Below are 24498 nucleotides of genomic sequence, written 5' to 3'. Positions count from 1 at the left end.
GGATGTTTTTGGAAAGATTAAAGGCTAAAATTGGTCCTGAACATATGGTCATTTAACTTTTTTGTTCCTAAACTTTATCTTTTGGATTTTTTGGTCCTACACATATATAATTTGATCATTTTTGTCCTCCGTCAATAATTTCGTTAAAAACTAACGGTCAACTCGATTTTGACCAAATTAAACTCTTAATTCTGATTTTTAATTCACTAATTAATCTCCTAATTATTTTAACAAATACTCCATTTGTTCCACATAATTTGGGACACTTTGACCCGGCACGGGTTTTAAGAAATCTAATGAAAAGTGAGTTGAAAAAGTTGGTGGGATGTGGGTCATACTTTTAAAGTATTAGTTTTATAATAAAATGTGAGTAGGAATGAGTTAGTGGAATGAATATGAGGTCCACTACCAAAAATGGTAAAAATGAAATGAGACAAATTATGTGGGACGACCCAAAATGGAATACTAGGTCAAATTGTGTGGGACGGAGGGAGTATCCATTTACAATCTCCGTCAATAATTATAGTTGAATCGCTCCCCGATTCGAACATAGCGAGAAGAAGTTGACTGTGAGGAGCGAGATCTCATCGACTTTAGGGCGGAAAACCGCGAGCTGAGCACTGGAGGAAAGCCCGAGGCGTCGGTCGCAGGGAGACAACTGGACGGAGGTGTCGAAGAAGGAGGAGTTTCTGGCGGCGAAGGCGATTCCGAAGGTGAAACCATCGGATTTCTGCACCGCCGCATTGCCGCACGGTGAGAACACGCGGTTCGTGTCGCTACTCGATTCGCCCAACCAGATTGTGCAGAATACAACTACGAACAAAGCAAGCAATCGCCTGGGAATCGCCATTTTTCAATCGGGGAAGTGATTCAACTATATTGGGTGAGCTGTGAATTTGATGTATGATTGTGATTTGGGGTTTTGTTTTTAAATGGATATTTGTTAAAATAATTTAGGAGATTAATTAGTGAATTAAAAATTAGAATTAAGAGTTTAATTTGGTCAAAATCGGGTTGACGGTTAGTTTTTAACGGAACTATTGACGGAGGACCAAAATGATCAAATTTCTATATGTGTAGGACTAAAAATCTAAAAAATAAAATTTATGACCAAAAATGTAAAATGATCATATTTTCAGGACCAATTTTGGCCTTTACTCTTTTGGAAATTATAGTCCAGAAACTGGTTTAATGGGGTTCAAAGTAGCAGAATTTTGTTTAAATTTTGTGATTTTTTAAATAATTTAAAAATAGAAATGTTTAACATGAAGTATATAAAAAATATCAATAAAATATTACCAGTGTGATTGCTCATGCACGTTTTATTTAATTAGATTTTGATTTGACATTTTCAAAATTATTCAAACATGGCCTTAGTATTCCGGAAGTCACGAAATTTCAAAATGTTTTGATTGGAGAATTTTAGAGGTGGAAAGTCAAAAGTCAAATTTGAAGGATAGAAATGAATTTTCCACGTCAGAAAAGTCCAGTGACGTAAACGACACGTGATAAAAATTAAAACCCACTAGCTTCGTGTTTAAAATGGCGTCATAGGCATCTCTTTCTTCCGATAAACACGAATCCGCACCCCTATTTCTCCTCTCGCGATTTCTGGAATTCGCAGATCGTATTTGGACACACCGGTAATATAATTTCTAATCTCATTTCACTTTTCTATTCCGTTACTCGTTTTAGATTTTGATAGCAGCAGCCATGTCCAATTGTTTTTGGATTGATTTTATACAAATTCTTCCTCTTTACCCTCGGATTTTGTTGCTTGTTTTGTTTTTGTTGCTTTTTCTGGCTTGGTTGATTGATGTGTGGATGATGATCAGGATGGCGATTCGCCTAAACAATATTTTATCCATCTCAATTTTAATTTTCAGCCGGTAATTACGATTATTATTCTGATTGACCACACACTTTTGATTTGTAAGTAGGAGTATTATTTAGTTATTTTGCGGAGCTTTCGGAAAATCTGTTGATGTCGGTGTATTCATAATTATGGGCTAAAAGCACGTCGCCGCAGCTGAATTATGACTGTTATTTGACTTTACCACCTATTCGGTTATAGTACTTGTTTTAATAGCTTTGCGTTTTTATCCATTTTTGTTTGCTTCAAGTGTACAAATAGGGGTTAAGCTTTAAATAGGGGTTAAGAATTTTAGATGAGAAGTTTCTATCAAATTAGTATAACGTGAATGTTTTATTCAATCAAAATGCACTTTCCTTGGCGAGACATGAGTGAGATAGGCTTCAGAGTTCAGTCATCATCTTAAGAAGGATAGAACTTCTGTCAATTTGCTTTTTTTTTTGCTCAATTTCTGCATGTTTATGTTTTTTGATAATAGTATTTATAGTTCTGGTATCCATCTATCACATTCTGTTCTCGAGGTGTTGATCGTTTCTATTTGATTACTACTCATCCACGGTGTTCATTAGGCAACACTCATCGAGCTATAAGAAAATGATTTATTGATGTTAACTATCATAAACACAGGCAGAAACCTTGCTTGCAAGTCCTACTTATAAATACATATAGGAGTTCTGTAGCTTTTGCTCCAATTAAAGTGTTCATAAGGCTAACCTTTTGGTAATTTGTCTTAAATTCTGTAGATCACATGTATTCTGTGGTGAAAATTGAGTGAATGAAAATAAAGTTTCTTACTTTTGTGCAACTAACAAGATGTCTCTAACTTGGAATTTCAAATAAAACTGGAACACGGACGCGTTAAATTTAGTCCTCTTTTCACAATCACGTGAGGAATTCCTCCTACCTTTGTTTGGAAAGATCTAATAGTTGAATGGATGAATGAAATCTTTATAGTGTAATACTTGTAATTTTAAAGGATTTGAAGATACTGCTTAGCTTTCCTATACCGCATTTTCTGTCCTTCCTTTCTTTTACTCTTATCTTATCATCTTTGTATACTGAACTACTTGATATCCTTACGGAAATGAATAATACTACTACTTCTTTATTATATGTATCCAAACATCTGCACTGAGATAACTTTTTTATTCTTGGAGTGGTCTCATCCTTAAGAGTTAGATATTGTTTAGCTTTCCTATACCTCATTATATTTCCTCTCTTTCTTCAACTTTAACTTGTCATGTTTGTGAAATTATTTGAGAGGGTATACATTGGGATGATTGGATATACAATTACTAGAGGATACACATTGGTATTAGCATTTTCATATATCATCTTTACCTCTTAAATCTTGTGTTACACTGATACTTCATAGAATCATTCCATCTAGTAAATGAGTAGTACTTGGACATACACATACAAGTTTTATTCTGCTCTGCGCTATTTGTTTGGTGTTTCCATATCGGAAACTTTATTCTGTCTCTTCTTTTCACGTTTCCAATTCTCCTCTGTCTCAACATTTGCAGGACATAAGGCATCATTATATGGATAAAGCAGAACCCAAGAAGGAACTCAGTGAGGATTCGACTCGTGAATCATTGATTGCGCTCTCTTATAGAGTACCTGAGAACGAACAACCTGCTGCAGCGTCTCCTAAAAATACCAGTGGCGAGAACGGTTGTGGCAGCCCACACTTTGATGGAAAAGAGAAGCTTAGGACTGAGCTGATTTCCATCTCCTATTCATCGTCACCCGATATGGAAGTCCGGCCGCTGTCACCTGTGGAGTTTGATGGTTAACGTTCGCTACAGCTTCAACCGCCAAAAGTTGCAAACAACTTTTCTTCTGTGTGATTTTCTATGTAATAATGATTTGTGTTGCAAAACTTGTAACATCAACAGCTCTTTTGTTCAATAGAGTGAACATGTTGTGGATACTTGTATTTTAACCCCCTTTTTATACAGTCATTATTAGAACTGAATAGTTTACTGCAGTACTAGTACCATGTGGGATAAATCATTCATAATTTGAAGTAATTTCTAACAAATATATTTTGAACTAAAATATGTTTTCATCGAATTATAAAAATAATACGTTAGGACATCAAAATTTCAAATCAAATTAAATAATCACATTATAGGCGTACCGCGTCTTTGTAACCACGATTTTGGTCCTAAACATACGATGAAGGGTCATTTAACAATAACTACAACAAAAGACCCAACAAAATCAACATAAAATTATTGGAATTTTTCTTGTCACAAACAGCAAAAATAAAAAATTTTAAATGAATAAGTTCGAAATAATAAATCTCATACGCATATTTTTACATAATTTTTTTACAGTATCCAATTGTTTTTTAATTGTACTAACTATTTTTAATTCGAATCATATGGATTTGTATTATCCGGGTCGGGTATGCGGTTTTTCAATATCCATTTTCAGCGCCCAATTTCAGAGGACAGAAGCTCCAGTTCTCTAACTACGGCGATTCACCCTCTTTCCTATGGCTGCATAATTTTTCAGGTAATATTTTATTTTATTTTCTCATATTAATAGATAGGTATACATGAATCTTCATTCTTAGAAATATTTCAGCCCCATACCCTTCTTTCAGAAAATTTCTGGATTTCAATAATATTAATCGAGAATCATTCATCGAATTCCCTTGATTGAGGTTTACTAAAATGGCTGCGGTTTTGCGAAAAACCGGTCAATTAAATTCCAGAATCTGCAAAACGCCCAAAATCCCATTTTTCGCATTCCCTCTTAAACCCCTGCAAAACCCTAATGAGCTGCTTCGAGAATCCTTTTCTACAAAGTCGTCGAATTTCCCCGAATACGAGATGCCTACTGTGACTTGGGGTGTGATTCAAGGCCGAAAGGAGAAATTGGTATCTAGGGTCATCATCTGTGATTACATGAAATCCTTAGGAATTGTGCCTGATGAGCTCGAGGAACTCGAATTGCCCTCCACCGTTGAGGTGATGCGCGAACGAGTCGAGTTTTTGCAGAAAATAGGCTTGACTATAGATGATATCAATGAATACCCGTTGATGCTGGGCTGTAGTGTGCGGAAAAACATGGTTCCGGTGTTGGGGTATTTAGAAAAGATTGGGATTCCAAGGGCGAGGATGGGGGAGTTTGTGAAGAACTATCCTCAGTGTCTCCACGTCAGTGTCGTGGTGGAGCTTGCACCGGTTATTAAGTTTTTGCGAGGGCTTGATGTGGAGAAACAGGATATGGGCTATGTGTTGATGAAGTATCCGGAACTGTTAGGCTTCAAGCTCGAGGGAACGATGAGTACGTCTGTTGCTTACTTGGTGAGCATTGGGGTTAATCCGAGGGACATTGGTCCGATGGTGACTCAGTATCCCTACATCTTGGGGATGAGAGTTGGGACGATGATTAAGCCCCTCGTGGATTATTTGGTTTCGTTGGGCTTGCCCAAGAAGATCTTAGCTAGAATGTTTGAGAAGCGGGCTTATATTCTCGGCTATGATCTTGAGGAGACTGTGAAACCGAATGTGGATTGTTTGTTGAGTTTTGGTATCAAGAAGGAAGCACTCGCATCCATCATTGCTCAGTATCCACAAATTCTCGGTTTGCCCTTGAAGGCGAAACTGTCCTCCCAACAGTACTTCTTCAACCTGAAGCTGAAGATCGACCCTGATGGGTTTGCTCGTGTTATTGAGAGGATGCCACAGATCGTCAGTCTCAAACAAAACGTGATTATGAAACCAGTCGACTTCCTACTGGGACGGGGTATTGCTTCTGCTGACATGGCAAAGATGGTTGTCAAATGTCCCCAACTAATTGCTCTTCAAGTCGGGCTCATGAAGAACAGTTACTACTATTTCAAGAGTGAGATGGGGAGGCCAGTGAAGGAGCTTGTCGAGTTTCCTGAATACTTCACATACAGCTTAGAATCAAGGATCAAACCGCGTTACCAGAGGCTGCAGAGCAGGGGGATTAGATGCTCTCTGGCGTGGTTCCTCAATTGTAGCGATCAAAGATTTGAAGAGCGACTTCAAGGTGCGTACATAGAAGCTGAAAGCTCTGGTCCATCTTTCACTGTAGGTGGAAAGTTAGAGCTTCCTGGGAATAATGATGTTGTATCGGAGGAAGATGAGAGTGATGATGAAATACTTTATAGGCGTACCGTATCTTTGTAACCACGGTTTTTGATCAAATTATACTGTATCTGTTTCTGGTTTAGAGAGGATATGGATTTCAAATTTTCATCTTTTATATCAACCTGAAATTCTTTGTCATTGTGATATGCTTCTTGTGTTTCGATGGCTATGATCTTTAACTCATTCTGCCAATTCATTTTGAAATAATACCACTGAAGGTTTGTTTGAATTTACAAACAAACCTTTCTTAATTTGGTGCTGGTTTGTTACAGAAGTTGTTCCCTGTTCTTGCTAGATTTCATGTTTTTAGCATTTTTAGTTGGATGCTGCTGCCATGGTGGGGTCAGCCAAACCCAACATCCGCTCTGGAAAGCCGCCGGAAACAATGCGGAATTTAGGGGGCAGAATAAAGTAGAAAAGTGAATAAATGAGAGATAATAAAGTAAGAGAGAATGAGGTAAAGAAAAAATGAGTTAATTATTACTGTATATAGAAATGAGTCAATTATAAAGGAACTTTTCAAAATGGAAAAATGATTCAACTGGAATAGAGGGAGTATTGCTTTGTTGGATAAAATTCTCAGAGATACTACTTACTGGCTTTGTTTGATAAAATTCTCATAGATACTCCATATTTACTGTTTAGCACTTTTGTACTCCAACTTTTTTATAAAATTAACAAAATATGCATATTACTAGTACACAAAAATTTACTGTATATCTTTATACAAATATATGCATATGAAATTTACTCTTTAAGTGCTCACAGTATTTCGCACTTTTGTAATTCGATTTTTTTTATAGAAGAACAAAATTTACATATTATTTCCATTGTCCCCGAAAATTTATCACTTATTTTATTTTCATTCGTCACTAAAAACTTATCACATTTCACTTTTACTATTTTTAATTTAATTTTAAAAATACTACTCGCTCTATTTTATGTTACTCGCACTTTTCTATTTTGGCTCGTCCCAAACTACTTGCAGTCTCTTCTTCAAGTAAAAATTTATATTTAATTAATATTCTAATGTTAATAAACTATTTTGTTATTAAGTAATCTCTAATTACACTTAGAATTTTAATTAAAAACCAATTCTAAATTTACGTCATAATAAAAGTGCGAATAATACTATACGAATGAAGTAGAAAAAGGGTGCCGTGTATTTACGGACTTAATTGGACAACTCCTATTGACTAATTAGTTTCTCTTATTTTAATTTCTAGTGGGGAACTGGGGATAGTAAAAATTAATTTAAACTCTAGGATAGGAACAATTAAAATATACATATAGTAGAAATTAATAATTATTAAAATCTATATGTGTGTAGAATTAGTAAATCCGGCCGGCGCTCATAATAACAGGGTTATTGTAACATATAAATATAATTAAGTCATTTTCTAATTTTTTTGCGTACAATAAATACAGAAGAAACGCATAATCATGAAACCAAAAAATGGTCGCTTTTCTTGTTTATATCGTTGCCTTCGTAGCAGCATGGGCCGTAGTTGTACTCTCACGGCGGAGGCGAGGCAAGTTCCCTCCGGGGCCCGTTCCCCTGCCGATAATCGGAAACGCCTTCCAAATCCGCGGGGCCCCACACAAGTCCTTCGCGGAGCTGGCCACAACCTACGGCCCTTTGATGTCCCTCCGCCTCGGGACTCAAAACGCCGTCGTCATCTCATCCCCCGAGATGGCGATGGAGGTACTCAAGAAGCACGGCCAAGCCTTCGCGAACCGATCCATCCCTGACGCAGCCAATAATCACGGCCACGAGAAGGTCTCGTGGAACGTGATACCCGCGGACTCGGCCGGGTGGAAAAGAATACGGAAATTGGGAAGAGAGAAGCTCTTCTCTCATCAGGTTATATATTTATTTATTTTATGGTTAAAGTGAACTGATACATATTTGTATCGCCGCATGGGGAGTGTTAGGGTGTCACCACCTCTTAAAATAACACTATACCACCATTTCTAGCCAATCATTTGTACATATGGATGAATAATAAGCTGCCATGTGGCAAAAAAAGTTAAAAAACACGGCCAGCAATATGCAACACTGTATACAACAATTTTTCTCGGCCAGCAATATCTAACACGCTATACATCAATTTATAGATTGCTGTGCAGCGTTTATAAAATTGTTGTGTAGCGTTTATAATATTGCTGTATATGTAGTGTCACGATGTCACTTTAAGAGGTGTAGTCATTTTAACACAAACCATCCCCGCATATTATAAATATTGAAAATATAAAATTATATTTATGATCAGGCGCTTCAACAAACCGAGGGCCAGCGTCTAGAGAGGCTGCGGAAGCTCGCTGAACACGTGTGCGGGTTCAGCGAGCGGGGCCAGGTGATGAACATCGGGGAAGCGACGTTCACCACCATGATGGATCTGGTGTTCTCGACTCTCTTCTCTATTGATCTCACTGACTACGGCGCGGGGAATAAGGAGTTCAGGGAGCATATTAATGCCTTCACAAGGTATGCGGGGGTTCCGAATGTTTCAGATTTCTTTCCGGTCCTTGCACCGTTGGATCTGCAAGGGATCCGACGGAAGATCGGGTATCATCTTGGAAGCTTGCTGGATTTTGTGGATGGCATAATCCAGAAGCGAATTCGTGAACGAAAGGAATCCGATTACCGGAACAAGAATGATTTTCTTGATACACTTTTGGACATTGCAGAAGGAACAGAGTATGAATTGACCATCAAAGAAATCAGACATTTTTGTGTGGTGAGCATATGTGACCAAGTTTATGTCAACTAAAATAATATTAGTAAATCACTAAGTTTTTAAATTTCCTCTCAATTGTTCCATTTGTGTCTAAAACGTCTTTAGTCACGTTCAAAACTTTATCATTTCATTTCATGAAATGAAATGGCATTATTTGAGCATGAGCAAAAGACGTTAATTTATACACAGATGTGAAAATTAAGAAAAATAGAAACTTCAAATTTGATCGGACTTACCAAATTTCGTTATCATTTTAACTAATTACGTTTACCTTAGGACATACTTATTCCGGGAGGTGCAAGTGCAGCCACAACAGAATGGGCACTGGTGGAATTACTACTCCACCCTGACAAAATGGCAAAGCTCAAAGTTGAGCTTAAGAATGTTCTTGGAGATAAACGCATTGTGGAAGGATCAGACATCTCCAAACTGCCATACTTGCAAGCCACAATCAATGAAGTGTTTCGATTTCACCCTGTTGCACCTCTACTGGGTCCCCGTGTGGCTGGGGAGGACACACAAGTAAATGGCTACACAATAACCAAGAACACAAAGGTAATCGTCAACTTTTGGGCAATTACAAGAGATCCAAGCATATGGAAGAATCCTGAATCATTTGAGCCAGAAAGATTTTTAGGTAAGGTTATAAATTTCGAGGGACAACATTTTGAGTTGATTCCATTCGGATCGGGAAAAAGAATTTGCCCTGGCATGCCACTAGCTAGTCGCATGTCGTTCTGCATGGTGGCAACATTGTGTCATAACTTTAATTGGGAAATTGAAGGAGGGATTAGATCCAAACTACATGAGAGAGAAGATGTTTTTGGACTAGTACTCCAAAAGAAACTCCCTCTTAGGGCTAAACCCATTAAAATTTAATGGTTTTTAAGACTTGTATGAATTAGCTTCTTATACGTTGCTCAGTAAGTATATGAATATAAAATGAAATACCGTTGTACTAAGGGATTTTCGAACCTCATGAAATTTATCAATTTAAACATGTTCATCATAAAAATTCCAATAGCTTATCATGTTGTGTTAGTGCTCAACACAACATTGTCTATAAGGCCCAAACCTTCTAGGTTTATTTAATTAATTTTAGTCTATCCATTATATTTTCTAATTAGGTGTTCTAATTATCTATAGCTGAAGCACAATGAAAACAATCAAGCTATTTGGATTCTATATCCTGGTTAAACAAGATGACGAGTCGTATTTTATTTGCTATTATACATAGATGATATTTTGATTATAGGAATTGATTCAAGTAAGATGAATAAGTAAAACTAATTGTTCGAATGATTTCGTATGAAAGTCTTTGTAGAGTCAAAGCAGATGAAACAACGTGGATTGAATAACGTGTTACACTCGTACATACGTTCTTTGAGTCTTTGTTTCTCCAATTTTTATTATTTTTGAGGTAATAAATGTCATTATTATAAAAATGAAATAATAAATAAAAATTATATTTTAAATTCTACTCTCTCCGTCCCAATAAATATGAAACATTTGGTTTTCGGCACATGATTTTATACAAGTGTTGTTTTGTGAGTTAATGAAGAGAGAGTAAAGTAGGAGAGATGAAAAAGTAGAGAGAGTGATGTTTCCATTTTAGGAAACGTTTCATTTTTAGTGGGACAACCCAAAAAGGAAAACGTTGCATTTCTAATGGGACAGAGAGAGTACTATTTATTTCATGTATACATTACAATTTGAAAATAGTAATATTATTAATTGTGGAAACAGAAAAGCAAAATAAATTTATATACATTCGGCCACTAACAGTGAGGAGGGGAAAGGGAAAGGGAAAGGAAAAAAGATAGGGAATTAATTAAACTAGCTAGCCCACAACCTGTTCGTCTATATATATGTTGATGATGATGGAGGTTAATCATCAAAAACACATGTAACCAAAATCAAACACACACACCAAATCGCGCTGTAACAAGAAAAGAAAGATGGGCAATAGGGAGATCAAGATCGACATGACTTTCGACGAGGCTTCAAGAGAAAGGAAGCTTGGGTCAGATATTGTTACGATTACAAATTAAAGAAGAAGAGGAACGCCACGTAAGAGTGAGCTGGGTTCGAGTGCTGTTAACCTATGCTTGATCACATCAAACACATCACCAAAAGAAGAGACATGTCATCACATGATAGGGACTCAACGTCCACACGATGCAACCTGGACCGGTCCATGGAACGAGAGACGCACAGGATTGAAGCTCGCAAGATACAAAGACTACATCTCCAATTAGTTATGATTTGCATATTTTCGTGCGATACCTTTCCATATCTTTTGTTATCTTTTTATTTAATTATCTTGCTTTAGTTACAAGATACTATTAGTCATTGAATTCTATAAATAATAGAATTATATAGTATTTTGAATCATTGAGAAATAATAAACAAATTATTCTATTCTGTACTCTTCCTCCACCAAAATTGATCTCTCAAAATCCCACAAACTCACGTTCAAAATCATTCTCTCTCAAATTCTCATGATCTAAATTTCTGTACACACCATGCCTTTTCTCGGGGAATCACAACAACACATTCTCCAAGATATCCGCAAGTCGCTTGTAGAATTACACCGACTGATCGAGACACAAGAAAATTCTATCATGCCAACAAAGTTTGGGCAGTGAGCACTGACTGAGGAGGCTCCGAACAGCCTAGACTCATACACGCCGAAGCAACCGATTGCCGTTTCATCAACTCGAACGTGGAGACCTCTGCCGTCACGCACTATTGGAGAATTTGTCCACACCCGTATTCGAACCGAAGCACCTCTCTTCAATGGAGATGATCCATTAGGTTGGATTTTCGGTATTCAAGACTATTTTAATTATTTTTAACGGACGAATCTGTCTGGTTGGCTGTGGTTGAAAAAATTATTGGACAACCAGCGTTAGATTGGTTTCGTTATTATCAAAAAAATAACGGTGAGGGCTCATGGGAGGATTTCTTGATGACTGTCAATCAACGCTTTGCTCCAGAATTTATTGAGGATGACGTTTTACAGGTCGTTGATGGCAATGATTTAAGTGCTCAACCTGCGAATAATGAGTCTAGCAACATTGTTTATGATGTAATTGGTTCAGATTCATTGATTTGTTATGAGAATTCAGAAACAAAAAGGCACGGATGTAACTAAAACTGGAAATATCAATGCCAATTCTACATGTAAGATAGGGCAGCCTGATGTTTCTTGGAAATGGATGCAATTATATACATTGATCCATTCTTTTGTGTTAGTAGTCAAGAGTCATATTATGATTTGGATTATTTAGGCGTGACCACTAAGGTGCACCCCCGGAATTGCAAAGTGGATGATGGTATCTTGCAGAGTGAAGCACGATATATTCGAAGGAATTTAGACGATATATTCGAAGGAATTTAGACGATGCAGCGGGCTTCCTTGATACATACGGCGATGCTCGACAAAAATTGGCAGTGGAATTGGTTGACAATAATGTCTTTGTTGATGTTGACCCCGTCAAACCCGCAAAGACTGGAGAACTGATATCTGATGATAGTTGTGTTCTAGAAGGAATATTCGAGGATGCATGCTTGATTCCGATGTGCAATGAGCTCCCTAGTGATGTCATCCCGATTGAGAACTTGGAGGGCCGTGGGAATTCTTTGGAGGCTCTTGTGGCTTTGTGAGCCGACTGATCCTATTGTTTAAGTGGAATCGACATGTATAGTGGAGTGTGATGAACTGGTAATTTGTTCCAGACTTACAATGCCAAAGGGAAACGAGATCGCACTTGTTCTAGATCCCATATTGGCAACGAATGTTACTTCATTTGCGTCGCAATGGGAGGCTGGAGCGACGGGACTTGCCACAAACTATTTCACTGTTGATGCCTTTGAAGATGCCATGTTTGATCGAGCAATGATGTACTCCGGACTAGACTCAAATGTTCTACTGCCAAGTTACGGCACCGATGCAACAATTGTGAAGAAATTCGGTTGGAAGAATGTCCTTATAGGGTACAATAATAGCAATTACGGAAGAACATCGATGCCCTGTTTGCGAGTGAATTTGATACAGAACAAGGCTTTGGTATCACACCAAAGTGTTGTTTCCTTCATCATGGATCAACATAGTCTGCCACATTCAAAGTTGTTAATGTTGCAGCCAAGGGTGTTTGTAGACCATATTCCTCCGGACCTCGGAGCCCATTTTTCAATGGTGGCTAGAGAAGAAGTAGGCCTGGCGGACACGGATTATGCTTGGGTGATCGCGGGGCTGTCCAGTTTTTGGATTTCTAAGGATTCAAAGTCTATGGAAGCAATGCAAGGTGTACTTGATGTGTGGGCTTGCATCCCATTATTCGAGGGTCTTGTCGATTTCAGAAGCCTGTCATATTCTTTGACAAGGAACGGTGATTGGAAGAGAAGAGATAGGGCCTTCGCTTCGCCTCCTATAAAGATTTAGCATATATATGTCCAATGGCATATTTATTGGTCGTCCAGCTCATCTTCCCATCCACCTTTGGATGGGGGTGTTGATAGGGACTCAACTTCCACACAATGCAACCCAGACTAGTCCATGGAACGAGAGACGCACGGGATTGAAGCTCGCAAGATACAAAGACTACATCTCCAATTAGTTATGATTTGCATATCTTCTCGTGATTCCTTTCCATATCTTTTGTTATCTTTTTATTTAATTATCTTGCTTTAATTGCAAGATACTATTAGTCATTGAATTCTATAGATAATAGCATATAGTATTTTGAATCACTGAGAAATAATAAACAAATTATTCTCATTCTTGGTTCCTAGCGGAAATCGCCCCCTAGCACTTCAACTACGATTTATCTCGTTTTTCTTCTCACTTCAAATGTTCGTGCTCTAATTCGATAGAACAGGGTTCTATCTTCACACTACTCCTAGCTGGAAAGATGTTCTGCTGCAGGAAACCAAGGGAATGGATAAGAAGGAGTGTGGCCACCACATTACTCCACACGCTAGCCACAATGTTGCTCCACGTATATAGTCTGTTAGATGTTTGTTTGTATTGAATTACATTCTAGATGTTTCCATTGATTAGTAATAAAATGTGATAGTATTTTGTCTTCCTCATCAATAAATGTGAATCGTCAAGATCAATCAATAAAACTTCTATATTTTGAGTTACTTTCTACCCTACTTTATTCATGCTTTTCCTCTTTTCCTATTAAGTGCCACGTCAGCTGATAAATGAGGACAACTGGATCATCTTATTTAACAACCAAGAGAGAGAAAGAGGAGAGAGAGGGGCTTGTGAGCTGGATATAAAGGAGAGAATGGAACAACACGACCTCATTCATGAAAATTGTGTGTGTGTGTGTGCGCGCGCGCCTGAGCACTTGGGCTAGGATCTGAGATCCGTAGCATTTATTGTAGCTATTTATTATTGTTCTTATTCTTAGTGACTGTTCCATTGTTCATCAATTTGTTCTAGTTTAATTGCTGGTTTATCTTCTATAATTGATCGATTGGAGTTATCTTTGTTTTGTGTGCATTTGTGGTGTTGATCTTGACGAGTTGAGCTTGCAAATGAGATGAATTGTTCCTTAAATCTTTGTTGAGAGGCAAGTTGCATCTGTTATGGAGGTGGAGGTATATTGGAGATCATCACCACTTGTTTATTCGTCGATACCAGAAAAAGGATGCAACAGATATAGCAAGTGGCTCAAATCATCAAGAAGACACGGTGGTAATCCCAGAAATCCAAAGTTGATTTGCCTATTTAAGTATGATGATGATGGAGGTAAGGGGTTGTTGGGCACATCTAATGAAGAAGCAAATGCTAGAAACCCATCTTGCATCACCTATTTGCCTATTTTGATCACCTATTTAACTATCAGATGTTGTGAAGATGAAAACCCTAGTTCATTTACTTTTGATGATGGAGAAAGGGGCAGTTGGGCATGTTTAATCAATAAGAAGATGGTGGAAACCAAATCTTGCTTCCTCTTTTCGATTATAGGGGAGAAAATGGGTTGTTGGGAACAAAAAGTGAAGAAGATGTTGGAAACCCAAAGGCTTCTCTTCAAGTTAAAGATATGCTTATGGTAATCCTAGTTTACTTGCTTTATTTGATGATGATGATGATGATGATGAAGGATAAAAGGGACGGTTGGGCATGTCTAATCAAGAACAAGATGGTGGAAACCCAATCTTGTTCCCCCTTTTCGATGATGATGGAGAAAAAGGGCTGCTGGGAACAAAAAGTGAAGAAGATGCAAGAAAAACTTCTTTTCAAGTTCAAGATCATACTTCAGGTAATCCTACCGTCCTTATTTTGCACCCCCTTTTTCTCTCTCTAATGATTAAGATACTTTGAGTCTTCTTCTCAACCCAGTCAATGTTGGAATATTAATAAATATACTTAATTTTATAACGGAAATATCTGCATGTTATGTAGAATTATCTGGAATTAAGCATGAGAACATATCTAGATATTTGATTAGAATTCTCTAGAATATACTAATTTCTCATATATTCCATTTAATATCTTCTCAAATATTTTTTCCAAACTAAACACTCCTTCAACATATAGTATCTTATATTCCAACAGTCAATACCTTCAACAAGATGCTCCAATTCAGCCCGCTGATCATGATTGTAACAGCCCGCCTCCCTAGGGTATAATAAATACGGCAACTGCTACCAAAACGGACTTAAAAGAAATAAACATAGGCTAGGGTTTCATTTAAAGAGATTTGACCAAAGTATTTAAAGGAACTATCAAAGCAATAAGTCAACGGTTTAACCTAGAAGCTTTAATAAGTAAAAAAAAGGTACCATAAACTATGATCAAATATCTCAAGAGTTTGACATAATTTCCAAGAGAACCACAAGAAGTCTAAAGCTTCTAAACTGAAAGGAATAAGTGCAAAATATCCAGATAATACTAAAGTGTTTCAAAAATTCAGCGGAAACGACCAAGAGAAAGTGCAGCTATGTATGAAGACACAACTACACTCGAAGTTCAAAACATCCATCTTAATTGATTAATATGCTCAACACCTGCCACCGCTCGTCGTCGTTCAACCTGCACATAAGGAAAACACATGCAGGGCTGAGTATTTTGAAATACTCAGTGAACTCGTTGCCAAAACATTTTATAAGTTATGTCACCCTTACCATAGTGAACTCGAGGTTTTACAATTATCAAAATAAATATCAACGAGTATCACAAAAACATTTCCATAGACTGGCCAGTCAAACAACTCCCCACTTTTCTCATCAAATTCCACAATCACAACTTTTCCATGGTGCGACGAAAGTGTGGACACACTTTTCGCCCACGAGACCGGCCGACTAGCAAGGACGGCTCCCGATCCCACCGTGTACACAACCTGGTAAGGTTTGCGGCCCTACTCAGACCCGAATTCGTTTAAACATATCCATAGCCCTATAGCCCAATGGAGCGAACTCTCAAACTGGGCATCAGGCGCACAATATCACAACCAAAACAGACATAGGCATGGCATAACAGTTAAACCACCTTTATCTCTCCATATTCATAAATTTGCACATAAAAGAGTTTAAGAATAAAGTCCACCTCGATTGCTTAGATTTCAAATATGTTCTTTCCCTTTGTTATCCTGCTTCGCAACCGAGGTTTCACCTTTTAATCACATAGGCACATATTGCAAATCAGTTTCAAAATCAACTCCTAAAACATGCATGTCTCAACGCTTTCCCTTTTCCCATCGACTTATCTTAATATCACCAATCAAAATCATGTTCGTCGTATAAATCTCATTCGCATCTTAACTCTAGATCTAACATCAACATATATCGCACATGAGTGTTTTGCCAACACACACACACAAACACACACATGCGACGCACACACGCACACACACGACGCACACGAACACACACACACACACGATTTCACACACACACACACATACATCCAAATCATCAATTTATTTCCCCCCTTTCACTCGTTCCATATGCATGAGGGTTCAAGAGCACCTATTAATCGGTTAGAAGAAGAAGATTAATATGAGAATACCTTTTTGAGAAAACGAACGGTAGAAATCAAAGTATTAGCCTTGGTTCTTCAAGATTCTTGGATTAAACTTCAATTCTTCTCCAAAAGATGACGAAATATTGGAGAGTAGAAGAAGAAAAATTGAGAGAGTGAGAGAAGAGAGGGAGACGTGTACTTTGGGTGGGGGGCGAAAATTTGATGGCTAGGGTTTAGGGGTTTCTCTTATTTATAGAGTTAAATAAAATCTCTAGGTAAATAAGTAGAATATTTGAGAAGATTTGATTCTACACAATTAAATAAATATTGTGGAGTAGGGAAGAAGAAATAAAAAAAAGAACTAGGGTTTCAAGGCATGGAGATTTCGAAAATTATGGCTCTTATTTAGCCAAGATTTCGTTTGGTATATTTTCCGGAGTAGAATAAAATATCACGGAGCAAAATAAAAATAAGAATCCTCCCAATAAATAGGAAAATAGGCGTGTAGAAGGGGTTCTTCATAAGGAATGGATTTTGAATATTAACTAAAATAAGATATGGCAAGATCTCTTGAGGTATGGAAAGATTTTGTAGAATATTTAAATTCTAGGTATGGAAGGAAATCAAATAAGGGATCAATTAAAAATAAAATAATTCTTCTTTCCCAAATAGAGGTGATTTTCGAAAATCACCTAGAGCCAATAGGGTTCGATTTTTTTCCTTATCAAGAAAATAGAGAATTTTTGGGTTTTGGATTTAATTTGGATAAATATCCCAAGAATTAAATTAAATCCGGAAAAATAGAATTCCTTCTCCAAAAGTCAAGGGGTTCGAAAATCTCAAAAATAAAATGGTTATGGAAAGTATCCTAATAATCTCACTCACCCTTAAACAAACAATCCACCTCATAAATTAATTAATCACATGCCACATCATATAATCAACAAGTTTGACTTTTCAAACTTCCAACGCAAACCCTAGACTCGACTCGGTCAAAGAAACTCATGCAATAAATTCATTCCTCAATTAATTCTCGTCTCCCACGTCATCAATAAAATTTTAGGGCTCTAAAATTAGGGTTCGAAAATCCGGGATGTTACAATGATTATGGTATAATGCTTACCAAAGAGCTCAGAGCTCGTGATGTCAATCCTAATGTCAGTCTGTCACCGCGAAGTCTGACTCCGAAAAATTGATCAATGCTTTAACTACCGGAAAAAAGAGAAAGTTGTAAACAGTATATGGAAGGTTGTCGCGACCGATCAGAATGGGGCTACAAATACACTGGGGTTAAGAAGAGCAATCAGAATGGGTCTAAAAATACACTGGGGTTAAGAAAGCATGGTGATTACCTAAATCTCGTTATGGAATGGGGATTGATGGCTCTATCAAATCAACTCAAGAAAGAAGAAAGCAGATGTGGTGCAGAAAGGAGATGTGGTGCACGGATGGGCTTCCAGAAAAAATGGTCTATTAGAAATGGGTGACTCACCCCTTATAAGGGGGAGGGTTATCCATACTTATATAGATGAGCTAGGATCATCACCAAGTCGACGTGGGACAATAATTAAGAGTTTTAACACTCCCCTTACGTATGGGCCGGAATGACACATCGGACTTCCATCACGTGGGTAGGCAAGAGAAAAAAGGTGGGCAAGAATTAAGAGTTTTAACACTCTCCTCACGTGTAGGCCGGAATGGCATATCGGACTTCCATATTGGATATGGTCACTCACCCCTTAAAAGACCTTATAAGAGGGAGGGTTAACCATACTTATATAGGTGAGGATCATTACCAAGTCCATGTAGAACAAGAATGAAGAGTTTTAACATGGTCGACAAGAATTAAGAGTTTTAACATTGTCTCTTTTTCTTTAATTCTCAATTTAGTTCGATATGGTTTGATGTAATAATTATGTGATGTGGCTTTCCCTTAAATGTAATCATCATGTGATGTGAGTTTCCCTTTTCTCTTACTTGTGGTATGATATCAAATGTTCTATATCAAATGTTGTCCCTCCCTCCCATCGTATTTTACACATTTCTTATTTTTTTTACGTATTTTAGAAAAATTATAATAAGTTATTAAAATGGAGAAAAAATAAATAATTAGAAGAGAGTTCACACTAAAACAAACCTAAACACTTTTCCAAATTTTATTAGTGAATGGTTGGAGAAAATCACTTATACTAAAATAAATTTAAGTTCAGTGCAATTAATTAAAAAGAAAATCATTTATATTAAAATAGATTTGAGTTTAGTACAAATGAGTAAAAATGCTCTTACAAAACGTACAATTATATAAACATGGTCAATTTTCATTGAGTTAAAAGAGTGTAATTTGAGAGTATATATTATGGCAAATTTGAGGAAAGATTCTTTTTGCATATCTCGATGATATGGTGATATGATATTATCATGTGGATCGAATCGATAAGATAATAAAAAAACGAAATAAGCTTTAGTTGGATTTATCAATCCATGACCTCTACTTTAATTATTTTTACTCTGTCCATTATATTTTCTTCGAATATACCCTCTTCTTCAAATTCAATTCTCTAAAATAAATTTCAACGTGCATAATTTGTTTATTAAATACTCCCTTCGTGAAAGATTCTTTTTTGCATATCTCGATGATATGGTGATATGATATTATCATGTGGATCGAATCGATAAGATAATAAAAAAACGAAATAAGCTTTAGTTGGATTTATCAATCCATGACCTCTACTTTAATTATTTTTACTCTGTCCATTATATTTTCTTCGAATACCCTCTTCTTCAAATTCAATTCTCTAAAATAAATTTCAACGTGCATAATTTGTTTATTAAATACTCCCTTCGTTACTTGTTAATAGAAACGCTTCTTTTTTATACGGATTAAAAATAATGCGTTAAGTAGATAGTGAATAAAGTAAAAGAGATGAAAAAAATAAAGTACGTGTTACTTTTTGCCAAAAATAAAAATAACTCAATTATTTAGGAACTTTCTAAAATAGAAAAATGACTCAAAATATTGAATGAATGAAGTAATATTTCTTGTATTTTGAAAACCATCTAACAGTTGTATATATGAACCATATCTTTTTGCATGTATGAATGACATAAATAATTTGAAGAAAATTTCCAATAGCTTATTACAAAAAAGTTTTGCAATAATAAATATATATGTTACCAGGAGAATGAAACAATATACAAATATAATATATTTTTAAATTGGGCTGGAAAGCAACTAATTCATTATCGGATTTTTACTTTTATATAAAGATGCCGTTATTTTCCTAAAGCGAATGGAACTGAGAATATGAAAAGAATATTTCGTTAAATATATAGGGGTAGAAAACAAATTAGTCTCTGCAATTTGTTAAATTTATCATATGAATTGAAGATGTCGTTATTTTCGTAAAGCAAATTAAAATAAAAAGAAAAGACGAAGATTGGAATTTTAGTTCATCTTGTTAATATTATCCTACAATGAAAGGGATTGGGAATGTTGTTAGTTAATAATCCCACAACGAATAGGAAATGGAATTGAAATTGAAACGCAATCTCCTCTATATATATCCAATGAATCTCAATCTGCAAATACCTTTCACCATCACAAATCATTCATCATAATATATTAATTCCTACGGGTTCGATAATATATTGAGAGCAATGATGTTGTTTGGAAAATATGTTCGTGCTGAATCTGATGGTAATCTCTCCTGCTCTCCTACTCATGATGGCGATATGGGTTCGATGATGGACGAGTCTTCAACTTCAAGGAAGATAAAGTTAGCAGCGACAACAAGCCCTAATCAACTCAATGGCTTATCTCTTGGCCATGTCGATATGGGCGAGAGTTCACGAAAAAAGAGGAAGTTGACAACAACAACAAGCCCTAGTGAAAAGGATGCCTATTATCTTGTTGAATTATCTGTTGAGTCATTTGCCAAAATTGAAAACAATCCTCCTAATGATCAAGAGGATGGCTTATCTCTTGGCTTGCCCACTGCTTCATCTACACAAGAAGATCAACCACCAACTATGCAAAACCCTAATCAAAAGGATGGATTATCTCTTGAATTATCTCTTGGCTTTCCCACTGCTTCATCTACACAAGAAAATGAACATGCTATGCAAAACCCTAATCAAGAGGATGACTTTTCTCTTGAGTTATCTATTGGCTTTTCCACAGCTTCATCATCTACACAAGAAGATCAACCTGCTATACAAAACCCTAATCAAGAGGATGGCTTATCTCTTGTCTTGTCCCTATCTTCTTCTACACAAGAAGATCAGCCTACTATGCAAAACCCTAACCAAGAGGACGAGGAGGTGGAAGAACAAGAACAACAACAAGAGGAGGAGGAAGTAGAACAAGAAGAAGAACAAGAACAAGAAGCTCCAGCTCCAGCTCCAATTCCAATTTTCATGTTTGAAAAGAAGCTTACTTCATCGGATGTTGAGAGGAATCACAACCGGTTGCTCATCAGCGGACACGGGAATAATCTGATGGCTTCTTTGACGGAGGAAGAGAGAGGAAGAGTGGAATCGATTGGAAGAAGAGATTTTCTGAGGGTGGTGACGATGACTGCAGGTATTAATCATGGAGTTGAATACATATTGCACTTAAAGAGGTGGGCTGGTTCCGGTGCCCTAGTTTTGAAACATGAATGGGGGAAGCTCGTGCGAGCAAGCGAATTGCAGATAGGGGATTCCGTTGAGGGACGGGGATACCGCGTAGATGATGAGCTCTGTTTGCTTCTCAATATAATCAGGAATCATCAAGTCCATTAGAAACTGCTCATCATCCTATCGTCTTTATTTTATTAGTCTTTTTTATTTCTCTTTTTTATCTTTCTCAATCAAAATTTGACCACATTACCACAATCTTTATTATCAGCACTCTCTCTAATCTCCTGAGTAACTGCATCAACCAACCATTCTCTTCTTCATTGCTAGCCTATCAAGTCGTCAAAATTTTAAATCAAATTAAACAAATCTAACTGTATAAATTCAATCTAATAGAATAATAAAGTGGTGTAATAGATATAGTAAACCCCAATTGAAAGGGAAAAATATGAGACAATATAAACAATTTAAATTTTAATGAATAGTATTTGTTGTCACAATCAGAAATAAGAATCAAGAGTATAAAGTTTGGAACAGTGCTTCCTAAAATCTGGTGACCAAAAGGAACATCGATCTCACTAGAAAATCATTATACGGAGTACATGGTTATTTTTGTTATACTATATAATCCCATATTCCCATATGAATTTCCCTAAAAAAATTTGTCACGTATCCATACTATTCAATAGAGAAAAAGACACGTGCCTAATAAAACTTTAAATCAGAAAAACCATCGATTAATTGTACTATCTGATTACATTGCCTAATAAAAAATCAAGCTACCAATTACCAACAACGTATAGGTAGCTATTCATGATTTAAATTGATTGGTGAGAGATATACGAAGCAACGAGGTCTGGGTGGTGTAGTCGGTTATCACGCTAGTCTCACACACTAGAGGTCCCCGGATCGAACCCGGGCTCAGACATGTTATTTTTTATTATATTTAAAAAAATTCATATCACATCTAATTTTCTAATTTTTTTCTGCTAATGGACCACATATTTGTTGGTTGTGTTGTGACCAATTCATACAACTTAAAATTACAAAGCTAAAAAGATTAGTTAGAAGAATTAAACTTATAAGTTAGTATAAAAAGATAAGATAGGCTGACTATCCTCTCTTGAAGAATAAAAGGCAAATAAATCTCAAGCTCTATTGACTATTTGTTAAATCATGTTTAATGGTGGATTTCTACACATTTTATGGGTAGTGGACTGTTGCTAATTCTTTTGCCATACACTTAATGATATCAATAAAAGAATAGACACGACAATTGAACCAGTACATGAAGGTTATAATATTCTAAAGAACGAATATAAAGAAAAAGTGCATAACTGCATATATTTTACTAAGCTAAAAAAATCTTCATTATCTCTTGAGATTATTTTCATTAGTGTGTACATTGTCTTAATCCTATTTTTCATATTTGAAGTTTTGTATAATGCTTGTAGGCTTCTTTTGAAGATTATTACTCCATATATTTAGATTTTGTAGGAGTTTTATAGGCATGGTAAAGGCATAATCTGGTTATTGATTCTTACTCTCATTAAATTTGTTACTAATGAGATTATTTATTGGAGGAAAGAAATAGATTCTGACCCATCAAAGCCAAGTTGGCATATAAAAGGCCACATATTTATCATCTTTTTCATTTCCATTTTCTATATTTCCTTTTCCCTTTTGTTTATGCTCAGCCACTTTAGCTCACATTTCAAACAGCTAAATCATGGCTTCTCTCTATACTTTTGCGCCGCCGTCATACTCAATTGGAATTCTCCGCCGTCCCTCACTCGCAATTTGTTCCCCTTTCCTTAACCGTGTTGTTCCTGCCGGCCTTAATTTGAACGCCAATCTCAATGTAAGGTACATGTTCTCTCATTTTCAAGCTCCAATTCATCATCGATTTTCTCTATATCGGCGCATTCTCAGTTTTCTGTTATCTGAGCTTGTTAAAAAAATATGTAATGTAGCGATTTTTCCGGTTTAGATTGGATATTTGGTTTCGCGACTCATTGAGCTGAGAATATTTGTAGGTATTGCTTCTAGTTTCTGATTGAAGGTTTTTGCGGTTGCGATTCAGATAGTGACGATTTAATCTTTGATTTGTGTTAGTTTTATTTTATGTAAGGTAGTTGTAAATCTGGAAAAATGCTAGAGGAAGGATACACTGAATCACTAGTATAGAATATACAGTATCCCCCTGCTTAGCTCTATCCTATAGTCCTAGCTAGGCCTTGACTGAGATGTAAATTTGTCTTTCCTTTTTCTTAGAGCAGCATTTTGTTTTGAAAAATTATCATGATATTGGTTTTGAATAAATTTGGGAAACCATTTAGATATCTGATATCTTTCTGGATGCCTGATCACTGTTATTTGGATATATAAGTTGTGTAACAAACAGTCTAATAGATAAACGTCGAATATGTTGAAGTACACTCCCTAAATTTCCCAAATTTGATCAACTTGGCCTTGTTTTTTGGAGTAAACTCTTGGTGATTCTTGATGTTCAAGTCAAGTTTGTTATGTCTAACCCTTTCAGATTCAGTAAGGAACTCTATCTGCAAGAAAAGAAGAGGCGGGGTCGAGTATCTGCATCAAATACGAACCCTGAGAAAAAAGCAGATGACACTAAATCGAGTGATGGTGCTTCGAGTCCTCCATTCCTGACGATTTTAGCTGGTCTCCTAGTCTTCTTGTTCATCTCTTGGATAATAGGATCCGTTGTAATGTGGATTATTGGCTTTGTTTTACATCCTCCACAGTTGAAATGAGACTGAGTTTAACATTGTTTGATTCTCCGTTGCATAAACATGAGGCAATATTGACAGTATACTAATGCGTTACTTGCACCTGTGCTGACTTTGGCTTTTGCACTAGTTGATCATGTCATATTACAAGTTAATCTCTCGTGTAGATTGTCGGATACGTAACTCAATCCGTAATTCACATATGACCTTTAAACTTTGCAGTATAACATTTTTTGGAATAAATTGCAGATCTAAAATCATGAACTTTGGGTCTGTTTATCCAATTACTTTAGCAATCTACGATGGTTTGATTTTTAAAATTTTTCCTAAGACAAGTAATTCTGGTAAAGTTGGAGCTGATGTGGAAGCTTGAAATGGCAACATGGAACTTATCAAA

At 36.4% G+C, this 24498-nt stretch overlaps 4 protein-coding genes, 1 long non-coding RNA gene and 1 other non-coding gene across 7 annotated transcripts; 5 read left to right on the top strand and 1 right to left on the bottom strand.

Moving 5' to 3' along the window:
• Window positions 1-520: 520 nt before the first annotated feature.
• Window positions 521-850, bottom strand: LOC148932812 (uncharacterized). The gene has a single exon (XM_089065237.1). It carries the CDS (start codon window positions 848-850, stop codon window positions 521-523), a length of 330 nt encoding a protein of 109 aa, XP_088921363.1.
• A 669-nt stretch (window positions 851-1519) lies between these two features.
• Window positions 1520-3854, top strand: LOC125202838 (uncharacterized). The gene is made up of 2 exons (XR_007173200.2): window positions 1520-1643; window positions 3400-3854. It is a non-coding gene; the product is annotated as an uncharacterized LOC125202838 (long non-coding RNA).
• A 436-nt stretch (window positions 3855-4290) lies between these two features.
• On the top strand, window positions 4291-6124 carry LOC125219967 (Mitochondrial transcription termination factor family protein). Of its 2 annotated transcripts, none has more exons than XM_048122103.2 (2): window positions 4291-4399; window positions 4491-6124. In XM_048122103.2, exon 2 carries the CDS (start codon window positions 4561-4563, stop codon window positions 6046-6048), a length of 1488 nt encoding a protein of 495 aa, XP_047978060.1. In that variant the 5' UTR covers window positions 4291-4399; window positions 4491-4560; the 3' UTR covers window positions 6049-6124. The 2 variants fall into 2 exon arrangements, with proteins under 2 accessions (XP_047978060.1, XP_047978210.1); XM_048122253.2 differs by having other exon boundaries at window positions 4306-4399; window positions 4602-6124.
• Window positions 6125-7465: 1341 nt separating this feature from the next.
• LOC125205027 (carnosic acid synthase-like) lies at window positions 7466-9708 on the top strand. Its single transcript, XM_048103857.2, has 3 exons — window positions 7466-7873; window positions 8283-8750; window positions 9027-9708. The coding sequence occupies exons 1-3, from the start codon at window positions 7466-7468 to the stop codon at window positions 9627-9629; spliced, it is 1479 nt and encodes a 492-aa protein (XP_047959814.1). The 3' UTR covers window positions 9630-9708.
• A 12497-nt stretch (window positions 9709-22205) lies between these two features.
• On the top strand, window positions 22206-22279 carry TRNAV-CAC (transfer RNA valine (anticodon CAC)). Its single transcript has one exon. It is a non-coding gene; the product is annotated as a tRNA-Val (tRNA).
• Window positions 22280-23011: 732 nt separating this feature from the next.
• On the top strand, window positions 23012-24203 carry LOC125201648 (uncharacterized). The gene is made up of 2 exons (XM_048099848.2): window positions 23012-23217; window positions 23894-24203. Exons 1-2 carry the CDS (start codon window positions 23081-23083, stop codon window positions 24123-24125), a joined length of 369 nt encoding a protein of 122 aa, XP_047955805.1. The 5' UTR covers window positions 23012-23080; the 3' UTR covers window positions 24126-24203.
• The last annotated feature ends 295 nt before the right edge of the window (window positions 24204-24498 follow it).

This window comes from Salvia hispanica, chromosome 2 (assembly GCF_029641045.1).
Source record: "Salvia hispanica isolate PSC_SH4W2 chromosome 2, Shi_PSC_v1, whole genome shotgun sequence".
In the NCBI taxonomy this organism is placed as follows: Eukaryota; Viridiplantae; Streptophyta; class Magnoliopsida; order Lamiales; family Lamiaceae; genus Salvia; species Salvia hispanica.
This window is presented reverse-complemented; position numbering and strand designations above follow the sequence as displayed.